The 15024-nt window shown below is 61.8% G+C and overlaps 1 protein-coding gene across 2 annotated transcripts in view; it reads left to right on the top strand.

Annotated features, from left to right (window-relative positions):
* INTS1 (integrator complex subunit 1) overlaps nucleotides 1-12138 on the top strand; it is a 29928-nt gene extending 17790 nt beyond the window's left edge. For both annotated transcript variants that reach the window (XM_077907520.1, XM_077907521.1), the window contains exons 27-47: nucleotides 273-419; nucleotides 823-921; nucleotides 1154-1278; nucleotides 2297-2551; nucleotides 3092-3251; nucleotides 3543-3683; nucleotides 4073-4244; nucleotides 4324-4447; nucleotides 5136-5266; nucleotides 5778-5865; nucleotides 5960-6186; nucleotides 6278-6401; nucleotides 7589-7722; nucleotides 8175-8367; nucleotides 9004-9131; nucleotides 9432-9544; nucleotides 9966-10079; nucleotides 10962-11032; nucleotides 11322-11413; nucleotides 11520-11629; nucleotides 11781-12138. In XM_077907520.1, the coding sequence (XP_077763646.1) occupies nucleotides 273-419; nucleotides 823-921; nucleotides 1154-1278; nucleotides 2297-2551; nucleotides 3092-3251; nucleotides 3543-3683; nucleotides 4073-4244; nucleotides 4324-4447; nucleotides 5136-5266; nucleotides 5778-5865; nucleotides 5960-6186; nucleotides 6278-6401; nucleotides 7589-7722; nucleotides 8175-8367; nucleotides 9004-9131; nucleotides 9432-9544; nucleotides 9966-10079; nucleotides 10962-11032; nucleotides 11322-11413; nucleotides 11520-11629; nucleotides 11781-11896 (2864 nt within the window). In that variant the 3' untranslated portion in view covers nucleotides 11897-12138. The remainder of the gene's footprint in view (nucleotides 1-272; nucleotides 420-822; nucleotides 922-1153; nucleotides 1279-2296; nucleotides 2552-3091; nucleotides 3252-3542; nucleotides 3684-4072; nucleotides 4245-4323; nucleotides 4448-5135; nucleotides 5267-5777; nucleotides 5866-5959; nucleotides 6187-6277; nucleotides 6402-7588; nucleotides 7723-8174; nucleotides 8368-9003; nucleotides 9132-9431; nucleotides 9545-9965; nucleotides 10080-10961; nucleotides 11033-11321; nucleotides 11414-11519; nucleotides 11630-11780) is intronic.
* The last annotated feature ends 2886 nt before the right edge of the window (nucleotides 12139-15024 follow it).

Here is a 15024-nt window from a genome sequence, read left to right as displayed (position 1 = left end):
TTGGTACACAGTGGGCCTAGTTTGGGAAGCAAGGGGAGGGCACACTCTAAGGAGCCTGTACTCCTTTTAAGTCACAGGGAGCCAGTGACATTTCTAGGGGAGCTCAGGGGCAAGAAGAAAGGAGCCACAGGGCTTGCACATGGCTTCAGGGGGCAGAGTGAGGGAGCCAGTTTATGAGCCGAGCAGTGAGCTGTGAGCCTTCTGGGGCAGGGAGTCTTCCCTGGGGCCCAGGGACACCGAGCGAGGGGTCACCAAGCAAGTGTCACCCTCAGCCCTACAGGACCTGGAGCCCCAGCAGCTGCTGCTCTTCGTGCAGTCCTTCGGCATCCCCGTGTCCAGCATGAGCAAACTCCTCCAGTACCTGGACCAGGCAGTGGCTCATGACCCCCAGACCCTGGAGCAGAACATCATGGACAAGAGTAAGAGTCAGGGATCCACATGTCTGCTGCATTCTTTGACCGAGCGCCTGGGGCCCTGCATGAGTGACAGGGATGGTCTGGGGGCAGAGGGCACTTAGGGCAGGCACTCTTGGCAGGAAGTCAAGCCTGGAGCACTCAGGAGAAGCCGGGCTGCTGTGTCCCAGCACACCCCGGGCATCCCAGGTGTCTGTAAGTGCTCTGGGGTTTGTGGATGGAGGAGCTGCAGGGGCGTACTCAAGGCTACCAGGTCCTTTGCTGAAAGATCCTGTAGTTCAGGTTGTGAAACCATGTGCTGGGGTGTTTGGGGAGCAGGGATGGTATTCCCAGAGCAGATTTCTATGGAATGGGGGGACACTCGCTCTCCTGGATTCAGGTGTTTTAACTGCTGGCTGCTGGCCCACAGATTACATGGCTCACCTGGTTGAAGTTCAGCACGAGAGAGGAGCATCCGGAGGCCAGACCTTCCATTCCCTACTCACAGCCTCCCTACCACCACGACGAGGTACCAGCCTGTCCCCCTGCCTCCCAGCTCAGCCCACGGCAACATAGGGCCTCCCCAGACCCAGGGCACACACTTGTCAGCTGCCGGGGTCCGACTTCCCAATGTAAAGGCCCTGCTTCTTGTGGCCCTCAGCAGGCCTGAGTGTGGCTAGGGTGCTTGAGGGGTTCCAAGCTCCTGCTCTAAGCCAACCATGAAGGGTCACCACCTGAAGCCTCTTCCTCTTTCTCTGCAGACAGCACAGAGGCGCCAAAATCCAAGAGCAGTCCGGAGCAGCCTTCGGGCCAGGGACGGACCCGGGCTGTGACCCAGGTGCGAGTGCTCGCCCCTGAGGATGACCTGGCCGGCATGCTCCTACAGGTACCGCCGCTGCTACCTGGGACAGTCTCTCCAGAGGTGGGGTGCCCCCAGGCTCAGGGAGGGAGGGGCTTCATCCTACAACTCCACATCCATGGGGGACACGCTGGAGCCTGTTGTCCTAGTCAGAGCTGGGCGACCCTGGACCAGCCCCCTCCCTCCCTCCTGCCTCAGCGCCCTCACTGGGGAAAGTGGCTGGTTACCATGCCTCCCACCCCACTTGGGTCGTCAGGTGTGTTTTGCTTTGAGGGTGGTGCCTGGAGGTGGCAGGTCTCTGCAGGACTGGCTCAGTTGGCATGAGCCCTCAGCCACATGTGGAGTCCTGAGGGCCGACCTACTCTGATGATACCGTGCTTCATTTATACCCCATACAGTGTGCCTTCTAAAGCGGAGGGTCCCTGACTTTCAGCCTGTCCAGAGTTGCATAGCTGTCGTTTTTGTGCACTTAGGAGAGTTGCACAGAAACTCCCTAGCATTCTCTCCCTAGCCACTGCCGCCCTGCTCCCTGCCCCCGCACCTCTTGTGGACACACATGTGCAGCCTGGAGTCCCCGTGTGGGTGCTCATCTACTCACACGGCGACGTTCACTGTTGAGTGCTTGTGTCTTTTCTTGCTCACACGCTTGCACACACACTCTGTCTTGACTGGATTTCCCTGGACTCCCAGGCCCGTGCTTGGGATGCTACGGCCCACTCACACTCTCTGGGTTTGGTGCTCCGTTCTGTAACTGGGGCGACCAGTGTTTGCAGGGCGCTGGGCTAGCCTGCAGTTTCAGCCTAAGCAGGGACCCCCATGCAGGCTCCCTTCAGGAGTCCTGGGCGCCCACCCTGGGTGCTTCCTTAGAGCATCCAGTAGGGACTGCTGCTGGCAGCACCTAGGCACAGTCCGGCCAACAGGGCGTTAGCAGTTGTGGCACAGGTGCAGGGCACAGCAGTTGCACCTCCGCTGAGCCTGCCTTCCTGATGCTGCTCCTTTTTTTTTTTTTTTTTTTTTTTTTTTGCTGCTCCTTTTTCTGCACCAGATCTTCCCGCTGAGCCCAGGCCCGCGGTGGCAGAGCTCTAGTGCCCGCCCTGCTGCTCTTGCGCTGCAGCAGGCCTTGGGCCAGGAGCTGGCACGAGTACGTCAGGGGAGCCCCGAGGTGTCAGGTGTCACAGTGCGACTCCTGCAGGCCATCGCTACCCTGCTCAACTCCCCGCATAGCGGAGCCCTGGTGATGTCCATGCACCGGAGCCACTTCCTTGCCTGTCCTCTGATGCGCCAGCTCTGCCAGTACCAGGTGAGTGTGTCTGCAGCAAAGTTCTGGGCTGTGGGGAGCCACGCAGGAGGGCCACTGCGTGAGTTCCAGCACCTTGCATCCCAGGCTCTGCCCAGCTGAGTGTCCTAGCTGTGTCCCTTTGTGGGCCTTGGTCCTTGGTTTCTCAATGGACAGAGGACATAGGCTTCTAAATAGCTGGGTACGGAACACCTACCTCTGTTTATGGAATGTTTCCAGTAAGGAGAAGGAGGTAGTGGGGGTAGTTCCCAGTCTGTGCCTGTGCCCTGGATTTCGTAGTCTGGTACTGTGTGTTATTCTGTGTGCACGTACACGTGAACGTATTAGTGTTTGTACACATGCATGTGTATGGCGGGGCGTCTCATTTTTCTTCCTGAGCTGTGAGAAGGTGAGTCTCGAACAATAGGATATCTCACCAGCTCTGGAGTTTGAAAGGGTCTGTCTGAGGCCCTGGCGCATCGGGGGCAGCATGATGGCCAGAGACTCTGTTCTGGCCTTGCCCTGGCTCTTGTGCCAGTTCTGAGCTGCGGGTTGTCCCCACAGCGCTGTGTGCCCCAAGATACCGGCTTCTCATCGCTCTTCCTCAAAGTGCTCATGCAGACACTGCAGTGGCTAGACGGCTCCGCTGGGGAAGGGGGGCCCCTGCAGGCCCAGCTCAAGCTGTTTGCTGCCCAGTACTCAGCACGCCGCAGGATCAGCGACGGTGAATGCTGGCAGGTTTCTGGGGGGTGGGGCCTCAGGCTTGCGGCCACTCTCCTGGGGCCAGGGGAGAGGGGCCGATGGCCTCCTTAGTGCAGGGGTGTTAGCTCTGGTGCTCTGTGGGCCCCAGATGGACATCAATGTGGACGTGGCTGAGGGATTGGAAAGCTAGGGCTTTGGGGAGCAAAGTAGGATCCCTAGTGGGAAGTGCATGTGAGACCTAGGGGCTTCCTGGACAGAGCAGGTCACAGGGGCAGAGGCCTGTACCCTGGGTCACATATGGGCTTCCTTGCAGCACGGAGTGGGCTCCTGCGTCTGGCTGAGGCCCTGGCATTCCGAGGGGACTTGGAGGTGGTCAGCTCCACTGTCCGGGCTGTAGTCACCACCCTCAAGTCAGGAGAGAAGTGTGGTGTGGAGCCTGAGCTCGTCGGCAAAGGTACCTCAGGGCTAGGAACTGTGAGGCTCCCCAGTTTGGCTGCCTGGTGCAGAGGTTCCCTCCTGGATGCCCCCAAAATGAGGGCTGTGGAGAGGAGTGGCAGTCTGCCAGGAAGGCCCCATGTCCAGCAAAGTAGCCCTGGCGTGGGCTCTGCTATTGGGATTTTGTGCATGTGGGGAGCCCCCCCGCCCCCGCCCCCAGTGATGGACTCAGACCTGTAATCTCTCTTGAGCCTTTTTCCTGGGGCAAGAGCCCAGAGCCACTGCTCACCAGGGGCCACCCCAGCCTAGGCATGCAGGGCCTCCCTGGCCTGTGGACACCCTGAGGCCTGCCTGTCTCTATCCCCTGAGCTGGAGTGACACGGTACATGCTTTCCATTTTCCCTACAGTCCTCCGGGGTCTGATTGAGGTGGGGTCGCCTCACCTGGAGGAACTGCTGGCTGCGCTCCTGGCCCCCGCCCCCATGTCACCGACCTTGAGGCCTGTGGCAGTGGTGAGCTCCCTGCTGCTGCAAGACAAGGAGCCCCCAGTCCCAGGGGAGCCAGAAGCTGATGGCAGCAGGTGAGCTGGCAGGGTGATGGCTGATCTGTGGGTGGCCCTGACTGGCTGTTTCTGAGCCCTCTCCCCACTTTCCCTTCAGCTCAGAGGCTGTCCAGCTGGGACCCTGCTCAGGGCTCCTGGTCGACTGGCTGGAGATGCTGGACCCTGAGGTGATCAGCAGTTGCCCTGACCTGCAGCAGAGGCTGCTGTTCTTCCGGAACGAGGTGGGCTGTGCTCTGCTCTGAGGGCTGATGGCCTGTGCTAGCTTGGGCATGCTGGGTACGGGGCTCCCAGGACAGCCTCCATGTGGACTCTTTCCACTGGTTCCAGCAGAAGCCCGGGCCTCTCACTGGCCAGGATGGGTGCCCTGTCCCCTGTGACCAGTTATTGCAGTGGCCAGATCTACTTGCTAAGGCAGGCGGGTAGGAGGGGGACCAATGCTTTGTGCCCCTGAGCCTCCTGCAAGGATGGGAGGTCCTGTGGTGAGCCAAGCAGAAAGTGGAGCTCAGTACCTCGCTGGGAATGGGTCCCCCGAGAAGCCTGTGGGGAGGATCTGGGCATCTCAGAGAGCTCTGATCACCCTCCTGTGTCCCCAAGTCCCCCGATGTACTCCCAATCTGTGACCTTTGGATAAGACTCTGGGGGTCCTGGGAGCAGGAGTTGGGGATTTGGGTGTTTCTCATCTTCATTTGTGTGTACTTGCCGTCTCTGAGGTTCTGGTTTGGGTCAGCACATGCTGTATCTGTAGCATGCCCCAGCAAGGCCCCATGTGGTTCAGGGCTGCCAGACTTGCTCTGAGGCAGGAGCTCCAGGTTGTTCTGGAAATAGCCCTCTTCCTCTCCTTTCTAACTGCTCGAGGCCAGGCAGCCAGTCTGCCCAGCAGGGACCATATCTCATGCCCTTCCTCCGCAGGGCAAAGGTCATCCGGGCCCCCAGGTGCCATCCTTCCGACCCTACCTGCTGGCCCTCCTGACTCATCAGTCCAGCTGGTCCACATTGCACCAGTGTATCCGCATTCTGCTGGGCAAGAACCGGGAGCAGAGGTGAACACCCTGATCCACATCCCTCTCTGGCAGGCCAGGTGGTATGGTGGCCACATCAAGGGGCCCTCTAGTTATCTGATCCAGCCCACTGCACACTACTACCCTGAGAGGGGGCCCTGCAGCAGGTGTTACCACCCTGGGGATACAGAGTCCACCTGGTCCAAGTGTCGCTGCTCTGGGTGACCACCAGATGGTCAGCAGGTGAAATGTGCACTCCTCGGATAGTCTCCATGGTTGCTGTCCATGCTGTGTGCTGTCGGGCCATCAGGCCTAGAGGGTGGGCAGGACCAACGTTTGTTTTGCAGATGTGAGGTACGGAGAGGTCAGATGGGGCAGGGTGGCCCATATCCTTGAACAGCTGACCTGGGCACATACCTAGAGAGTGTATGAGAAAGTGGTGCTTGCAGCCTAAACTTTCCATCACCAGGGCCTGTCCTACCTTTTGTTTTCTCCTGCATCTAATATTTATCTTTTGCCTGGAAACTGAGACAAAGTTCCCACGTCTTTGCAGGTTTGACCCTTCAGCCTCTCTGGACTTCCTCTGGGCCTGCATCCACGTTCCACGGATCTGGCAGGGAAGGGACCAGCGCACCCCTCAGGCAGGTCTTGGGGCACACTGCCCTGCAGGGTGGGGTGAGGCGTGTGCAAGCCTGTCCCATCTGTCTTGGTGCTGACTGGTGGGGCTGGTTGCAGAAGCGGAGGGAGGAGCTGGTGCTGCGGGTCCAAGCGGCAGAGCTCATCGGCCTGGTGGAGCTGATCCTGGCAGAGGCAGAGGCCAGGAGCCAGGACGGGGACGCTGCTGCCTGCAGCCTCCTCCAGGCCCGGCTGCCCTTGCTGCTCAGCTGCTGCCGTGGACATGACGAGAGCGTTAGGAAGGTGACCGTGCACCTGACGAGCTGCCTCCAGCAGTGGGGCGACAGGTGAGGGCGCCTGCCCCTTGCCCGTTCCCCCCACCCCCTGCCCCCCCAGCAGCCCCACCCCCCCAGCAGCCCCACCCCCCATGTCTTGCAGTGTGCTGGGCAGGCGCTGCCGGGACCTGCTGGTACAGCTCTACCTGCAGTGGCCGGAGCTGCGGGTGCCCCTGCCTGAGGCCCTGCTGCACAGTGGAGGTGCCACTGGGAGCAGCACCTGCAAGGTGAGCAGAGGGTGGGCGGCCTGATGAGGGGGTGGTCGGGACCGCTTCCGACCCCTGTTCTCTCTTGGGGCAGGCGCAGAAACCCAAACCAGGTAGCCAAGAGACACAGTTCCTCAGATTTAAGAACAAAGGAGGACATATGAGTGGTGCTGGTGCATCTGGGCGGCCCGTTTTCAGGGGCACCTGAGGGCAGAGCCCCCCTCACCCCTCTCGCCTGTGGCGCCTCCTGGAGGGCCCGGAGGCAGTCTTCTCTCCTTAAAGCAGCCCCTCAGGCTGTGGAGCAGAGCAGAGGAGCTTTCCGCCCGCACCCCATTTCTCCTTTATAAGGCACTGTAGACACAGCCTGCTGCCTGGAGCTGGCATGGGGAGTGATGGCGGCTGCGTGTGCTGACTGCCCAGAGCGTCCCTGTGCCCTGGCACCCTCTCCCTGCACTCCCTGGCCCCTACCTCAGAGTTTGGGCTTCCTGGAGCATTCTCTCTGGGGAGTCGCCACACATGCTTCTCACTGGCCATCTTTGGCTCAGCGTGGTCCCAAGACCCAGCAGTGCTGCAGGGCGTCACACCAGCTTGCTTCCTGTACCCCTGCTGGCGGGCCCTGGCACCGTCAGACTGCACAGCCTCACGCTCGTGCAGATCTGTGTGTCATCTGCTGGCGCTGCTTTGGGGAGGATACAGAGGTTGTGTGCAAGTCTGACAGGCCTTCCGCACCCACCTCCGAGGTTTAGCTTCGAGTAGGACTTGTGACATTTTTAGTACAATGCAGGGAAGTTGGTTTTTTATGACGTTTCCTTCTTTTTTTTATACATATTGTTTTGTACAGTTGAGGTCATGCTTCATACACCATGTCAGTTTCACATGTCCATCAACACAGTACCTTGGCATCGAGTGAGAGCATTTATTTTGTGCAGGAGTGAACTTTGAATACCATGTGTGAGGCTTTCTGGAGGCTTTGGCTTTGGCCTGTTTGACAGGCACCCAAAAAGCACAGGAGTTGCGGGGGATGAGAGGGACGGCTTTCTCTGGTCACTGTGCGGCCATTCCAGGTCTTTGGGGAACCTGGGGCTCTCCACCCCCAGTGAGCCGCATCACAGGCCCTTCCAAGGTGGACTTGGGCCCTGGGTAGGGCAGACAGATGAGACGCCAGGGCTACAGGTGGCCCCCAGTCCTCACCGCCCCCATCTCCTCAGCTGGACGGCCTCATCCACCGCTTCATCACCCTCCTTGCGGACACCAGTGACTCCCGGTCATCAGAGAACAGAGTGGCCGATGCTAACATGGCCTGCCGGAAGTTGGCTGTGGCCCACCCCATCCTGCTGCTCAGGTACCGGTGCCCTGCTGCACTCCAGCAGGCCCTCTGGTGGCTCTTCACGTCCTGGCTGTGCTCGGGGGCTCCTTGAAGAGCAGGTTCTGCGTCTAAAAGCTGCTGTGCAGAACATAGGACAGGGACAGCCCATGCGGCACAGGTATGGCTGTTGGGTTCTTCCTGACTGAGCCGGAGCCAGGCCCAGGGCTCTCCCTGGAGGTGGGTCAGGAGAAACACCACCTCATAGATGTGGGGCCAGGTGGGGTGGGCAGGATCCCAGTACCCGGCCCCTCAGGCTGTGCCCTGCAGCTTGTTGGAGCTGGGCATGTCTGTGAGCCCCAGGCTATGTGGGCAAGCCAGGGTGGGCCGCTGTGCCTCTTGTGCTCCAGAGAGTGGGTTTCCTGTGGGGTCGGGCAGGAGTGTTGGATTTTGGGGGAAGCCGACCCCCGAGCACTCTTGGTTATCCCCAGGCACCTGCCCATGATCGCTGCGCTCCTTCACGGCCGCACCCACCTCAACTTCCAGGAGTTCCGCCAGCAGAACCACCTGACCTTCTTCCTGCACGTGCTGGGGGTCCTGGAGCTGCTGCAGCCTCAGGTGTTCCAGAACGAGCACCAGGGGGCGCTGTGGGACTGTCTGCGCTCCTTCGTCCGCCTGCTGTTGGTGCGTGGGCCTCTGCCTTTCAGACAGCCCACCCTGGGCGGTGGGGCCCCTCCTGGGCCCGTGTGCCCCTGTCACTCCTCTGCCCACTGTGCTCTCCTGTAGCCCCCACCACCCTTGGCCCCCTTCTGCTCCCTCGGCCCTGGCCCAGCCTGACTTTTCTGACCTGGGCTGGGCCAGGTTTGTTGCCCTCTGCCTGAGGCTAACATGGGCTCCTCAGAGTTCCCAGGGCACCTGTGTCACGAGCCTGGCCAGGCCACCTCTCCAGTGGCTTCTGCCGCCCACCTGAGGCCCAGCTCCCTGCCTGTTGTGTGCCTGGGGAAAGCCCGTGTTCTTTAGGGGGCTGCTGCGAGCCACAGCTGGGGCTGAGTGCTGCCTTCTCTGCGGCCACGGTGCCTTTGTGGGGTCTGTCACCGATCTCCTGTTATGCTCTGCTTGTTCCAGTTAGGCATCTGCCTGGCTGCCCTGGCGGCTCACGAATGGCAAGGCCATTTAGGGGACCCTTAAGATAGTGCCCCGCAGCCAGCACACGGCGGTGGCATTGCTGGTATCTGTGGGTCCTTCCTGAGACCTCCCAGGCAAGTGGGGTGGGCAGGGCGGCAGCGCTCTGGCTGTGAATGCACGGCTTGTGCTTTGCAGAGTTACAGGAAGTCTTCCCGCCACCTGGCGCCCTTCATCCACAAGTTCGTGCACTTCACACACAAGTATGTGACCTGCAATGCCCCGGCGGCCGTCTCCTTCCTGCAGAAACATGCGGATGCGCTGCAGTGAGTGTGTGTCTGTGTCTATGTTTGGCCTCCACAGGCTCTTTCTGGGGAGGGTCCAGCCTGCAGGCTGTAGAGAGGCACGTCAGGGGTTACCAAGGTGAGGGGGGTGGGGGTGGGAGGTGGCAGGGCGTCTGCAGCGCTAGAGCCAGAGGTGGCAGGGGCTCTGGTCGAGGGGCTGCATCAGTGCCGCGCCATTACAAACCTGCTCCCCGGGGCTTCCGGCCTCCTCCCACGTCCACCTGGCTCCCTGTCTGCCTCTCACCTGTGGCACCTTCCTCATGGAGAATCTGTTCTCCCCAGCGACCTGTCATTCGACAGCAGCGACCTGGTGATGCTCAAGTCTCTCCTTGCAGGGCTGAGCCTTCCCAGTAGGGACGGCAGAGCCGACCGGGACCTAGACGAGGAGGGTGAGGGTGAGTGTGGCCCAAGGGGGTTCTACCAAGAAGGGGCTTCAGGCCTGGCAGCCCTTAGGACCATCCTGGTGTCCCTGTGGTGTGTCCCAGCTGCAGCCGGGCAGGGCACTGCTATGTGTGTGTGAGGTCACACTTGGTGGGGTGAGAGAGTGAAAGTGCTGTCTCCCAGGCAGGTTCTAGCGCTCACTGTTCCCACATGTTTGTGGGAGTGCCCGTGCATGCCGGGCATTGTGCTCAGCCCTGGGGTCATGTGGGATTCCGGGGGCTGCTTGGCAGGGATGGCCCTTGCTCACAGGCAGGTTCTGGAGCCTAGGTGTCGAGTGCTGCCAGGGCAGACCTTCCCTTGGGCCCTGGGCAGATAGGTGCTCCCAGGGTGGGCCATCCCTGTCCCCAGCCTGACAGCACCAATTCCGGCTTCCAGATGAGAGCTCAGCTGGCTCCCTGCCTCTGGTCAGCGTCTCCCTGTTCACCCCCCTGACGGCAGCAGAAATGGCCCCCTACATGAAGAGGCTTTCCCGGGGCCAGACTGTTGAGGGTGAGTTGGGGAGCCTGACTCCAGCAGGCCAGTCAGTCCCATGGCGGGCGGTGGGCTCCCGTTGCAACCCTGTGACATCCTTGGTCTGATGAGGGGTCTGGCCCTCCAGAAGACAGCAGCATCCCTGCCCGGTCATGGGAGGAGCAGAGAGGGCCTTAGGGAAGACAGAGGCTCCTGGAAGGGGCTACTCTGCTGGCGGGCTCACTGGGGAGCAGGCTGTAGACAGTGGAAGATCGGGGACCCCTGGGGCCGAGGGGCACCTACACATGGGAGGCCTGACTATGGGCTGGTAGGGGAGGGCCACTGTGCACGAGAACAGAGAGCAGGGTAGCTGCATGGACTTGGGCCGTTGGGCACATGGTGGTGCTGGCAACCCTCTAGAAGGGTGTGCATCTGGGGGGTCGGCATCCCTCTGCGAAGAAGACGAGGAGCCGGGTGCCACCTGGCAGGAGTGGCTCCAGGTGGCCAGGGACAGGCAGCTGAACAGGGTGGTTCCAGGGCATACTCCTGGCCTCCTCAGACCTGCTAGACAAGGGTCTGGGTGGGTCTGCACCTCTGAGAGCTTCCCAGTCAGCCAGCACCTGCAGTTTGGCTTGCTGACCTGGTGGCACTGGGAAGCCAGCATGACTCCTGCTGCTTTTCCTCTTGAGGTGCTGGGGGACTCCTGGGCTTACCAGCATTCTGATGGGCCACACCACCCCTGGAGCACGTGGGGTCCTTCTGTTGGAACGTGTGCAGGGCCTGGCAAGGGGTCCCTGTGTGCCCACACTCTGCCACACCTGGGACACCAGGCTGTGGCCCTGAGGCTGCCTGGGGACACGGGTCTAGCCCTGAGTCCAGCAGCTGTGGCATGGCCCTCAAGTGCCCCTCTGCCCATCCCAGATCTGTTGGAAGTTCTGAGTGACATAGATGAGATGTCTCGGCGGAGACCTGAGATCCTGGGCTTTTTCTCGGTGAGTGAGCTGGGGCCATGGGAGCCCATCAGTCTTCTGTAGGAGGTGCGCCATGCTGGGGGGATGGGGTGCAAGTCTGAGCCTGGCCCTGTGCCAGGTGCTCCCAGGAAACCTACCCCTGCTCTGGGCTGGAATCTGCAGACTGCCAGTGCTTCCCACTTCGGGTCCTGAGGGGGTGGGGGCGTGGGGAGTGGGGTCCCCTACAACTCTCCGCAGTCCTGTCATGAGGTCTGGGGGCCAAGGGGCTGAGCTCCCAACAGGAGCCCCAGTATCACCCCTTCCCCTGCAGACCAACCTGCAGCGCCTGATGAGCTCTGCTGAGGAGCCCTGCCGAAGTCTGGCCTTTGGCCTGGCCCTGCGCTCCATCCAGAACAACCCCAGGTGAGCCCAAGGTCCCTACCACCCCAGCGCGCCAGCTCTAGCCTGGCCCTGCCAGCTGAGGGCGTGGGCCTGGGAAAGGGGCCTGCCTGAGTGTGTGCCTGCTCAGCTTTGCAGCGGACTTCTTGCCCACATTTATGTGCTGCCTGGGCAGTCGGGACTTCGAGGTGGTGCAGACGGCCCTCAGGAACCTGCCCGAATACACCCTCCTTTGCCAAGGTGAGCCCCGGCCTGTCCTGCGCAGAGCGCCTACTGCCCCTGGATACCTTTGCTCCCCGATGCCCAATTCTCAGGGAGGCCCAGACGCCCCACTTCTGAGAGCCGCCTGCTGACTGGGGCCTGGACGGGTGCCGTCCTGTCTCTCCCATAGAGCACGCAGCCGTCTTGCTGCACCGGGCCTTTCTGGTGGGCATGTACGGGCAGATGGACACCAGCGTCCAGATCTCGGAGGCCCTGAGGATCCTGCACATGGAGGCGGTGATGTGAGCCGGGGTGGCAGCCTGACTGCACGCCAGCCCTGGGTCCCTCTGCTGGTCACCTGCTGGTCTCCTCCGGGGCAGGGAGGGTGCCCAGCGGCCACAGGGCTGAGCAGGGGCAGCACCCAGAGCCCACGGCTGGTGACTCCCTGCCTGCACAGTGACGGAGACATGGTCCAACGCCAGCAGACGCTGATGTCTCAGAGAGCCGTGACAAGGAACTGGTTTTAAATGAAACATTCTGAATTCCGAGTGCTGGCTGCCTGGTGTTCACCTCCTCGAGGCACCTGGGGGTTGAGCTGGGCCCCGGAGGGGGAGCACATGCACTAGCCTGACCCACTCCCTCAGCCCCTGCTCCCTGCTGTCCATACTCGGCCCACTCTTGGGTTCCCCACTCCGGCAGTGTGAGAAGAGAGAGGCGGCAGCCCCTGAGCACCTGTGTTGGATGGGGCTTTGTGGAGCCGCCTTCAGGGTTCCCATAGACCCCAGAAGGGGCCACAGGCCCAGGACCCCTGGCTGTGGGCGTCCGTGCAGGGTGCCAGCTGAATTGCCCCCAAGCACTGGCTGAGGGCCCAGGATGATCCCATCCACTGGAGAGCTGGGGCACCCCTGAAGGAGTGTGGGGGCGCAGGTGTACCCCAGTGAAGGTGAAGGTACCCTGCCCGAGAACTTGGCCTGGAGGTAGTGGGGAGGGCAGTGCCCCACCAAATCGGCCCCTCCCATGAAACCCCAGGCCCAAGGCAGCGTTAACTTGTCTCACCCGGGGTGGGATAGGGGAGCCCCCCACTCCCTCCATGCCCCCAGCAGCACAGATGTCACCCTATCTTGTCCTCCTACTGGCTCTTCGTCAGCACCCGCTCCGCTGGTAATGGACCCCTGGTCTCCCCACTGTCCCCCACCCCCCAGGCTCCCCTGCCCTCTCCTGCTCAGCAGAGCCACGAGGGGGCGCTGTGGCTAAAAAACTGGCCCAAAGCAGCTGGCCCTGTGTGATGGTCCAGGCTGAGCCCGGCCTCTGGGAAAGACTGGGCCTGGGGCGTGGTGACAGTTGCCTGCGTGCCAGGCTGACCCGTGCCCCTTGCACCTCGCTTCAGAGGCCCCTGCACCCCACCCTGGCCTCAGCATGGGGGCAGTTGTGGTGCCCCTCTCAGTGTGGAGTAGGCTAGCACTCCACTCCGCCCAAGTCCCTTCCCAGGCACCCTTGCTCCCTGGTCCCCAGGTCCTGGCAGGTCAGCCTCCATGTACTGCCCCCACGATGGCCCCTGGTGTCCAGATCCTCATCCCACCTGCCTCTCCGTGCTTAGCCTAGGGCACATGGCAGTGGCCCGACGCCCACTCTCTGCAGGCAGAGTCCCAGCCCCCACCCACTGCAGCCCTGAGACCCTGAGCTGGGGAGCTCCTGGGGTGCTGCTTTGGCTTGACTGCTAGGATCACGTCACAGACACAGTGCCCCACAGTGGCACCTCCTCACCCAGGGCCCCAGGGTCCCAGCAGGTGGGGTAGTACACCCCTTGTCAGAGCTGGTACAGGGAGGCCCTGGCCCTGGCATGTGGGAGGGGTCCCAGCAGGCAGAGGCAGGCTCCCTGACTTGCGTAAGGGCCTAAGGTCAAGGCCCAAGGTTGCTCAGGGCTGGACGCAGCCTGGACCCCTGTTCACCTTGGCCTGGTCTCCCCTCCTGGTTTCCTCACACAAAAGCAGCGTTAGCATTCTCGTCAACTACCCAACAGGAGAGGGCAGAGGCAGGGGCCCAGCTTCCCTGTGGGGGACATGGGAACTCCCAATAGCCCCAAGATGCCGCCTCCCCTGCTCAGCGCAGTGAAGACCAAGGCGTTCTGCGTGGGTGTGGGTGGGGCAGGGTGGTCACTGTCACATTGGCCGCAGTGGCAGTAGTGGAGGTCGCCAGCAGGACCACAAGGAACCTGGGCACTTGTGTGAGATGTGTGGAGGGACAGCAGGGTTTGAAGCAGGGGTGCAGGCTCCAGCTGTCCTGGTGCTCCTGAGCCCCTGGCTGTTACCTCGGTGCCAGCGGTCCCACCGAGCATCAGCTCCTGATGACATGGTCTCTGTGTTAGGCCCCAGGAAACAAGCACAGGGAATAACAGGCTCAGGGTCTCCAGTTGATACATGGCTGAGACGCAAATGCTGGGGCCCCCGGGGCCAGAGTCTGTGCCCCTGACCACCAGATGCACCACCCCTTGCATGGGGAGATGGATGGACGTCGCAGCTACCCAGGGGCTTGGCCTATGCCAAGTGTGGGGGAAGGGGCCTGGTGGGGGTGTGCATGCCCCGCAGACCCCAGCTTTGTGGGAGAAGGAGCACACGGGACTGAGGATGTGGGGGCCAGATGAGCCCCCTGCTCCGTGTCACCTCACCTCTCAGGGTGCATGACCTCCCCTTGTCTGCTCAGCCCAGGCCTGAGCAGGGGTCTGCAGGTACCAGGAGCTCAGCCCAGTTAGGACTTTTTGGATCCTCACCCTTCCCTGCCAGGTCAGCACCACTGGGCTGGGTGCTTTCTTGCCACCCGTGGTTGCACGCTAGGCTGGGGGTGGCGGCCCGGCTGTGGGGTGGGTCACTGTTCCAACAGGGCTTTGCCTGGGGCATGGTGTGCCAAGCAGCAGAGGGAGGGAATGAGGTCTGGTTTCTGAGAGTCTGAAGCCCTGGACCCTGGATTGGGAGCAGGGGGTGGGGGAACTGTGGCCTGGATGTTCCTACCTGGCCCTCACACCCGGGGGCTCCACAGGGGCTCCACACCTGGCTCTGAGGCCCAGAGGCCCACCCAGGCTGGACTGATGTGGGGAAGGGGGTCCTTGCATGTCGGGATGGTGGTGGGTGGGACCTGGACTCGGCATGAATCCTGTCTTTGGGCCTCAGATTCCCTATCATTAGGGGGCGGCACTCACTACCCACCAAGAAAATGAAGGTTGTTTGAGCAAAGTTTGCGACATGAAACACATGGCAGCAGGGGGGGGTGGGGGTGGCAGGGGATTTTCGGCTGGCCGGTCCCCAGGTGGCTTGGGGCCAGGGCTCGTGATGGTGACTCTGGTGGGGGCACCCATGAGACAGATGGTCATGGCACTCACACCTCTCCATGCCCCCTGGGGGATGGTGCAAGCTACACAGGCGGCGTGGGGGCCTGGCACC

Source organism: Canis aureus, chromosome 8 (assembly GCF_053574225.1).
Source record: "Canis aureus isolate CA01 chromosome 8, VMU_Caureus_v.1.0, whole genome shotgun sequence".
Lineage (NCBI taxonomy): Eukaryota > Metazoa > Chordata > Mammalia > Carnivora > Canidae > Canis > Canis aureus.
The sequence above is the reverse complement of the archived record's forward strand: the minus strand, read 5'-3'. Positions and strand labels throughout refer to the sequence as shown.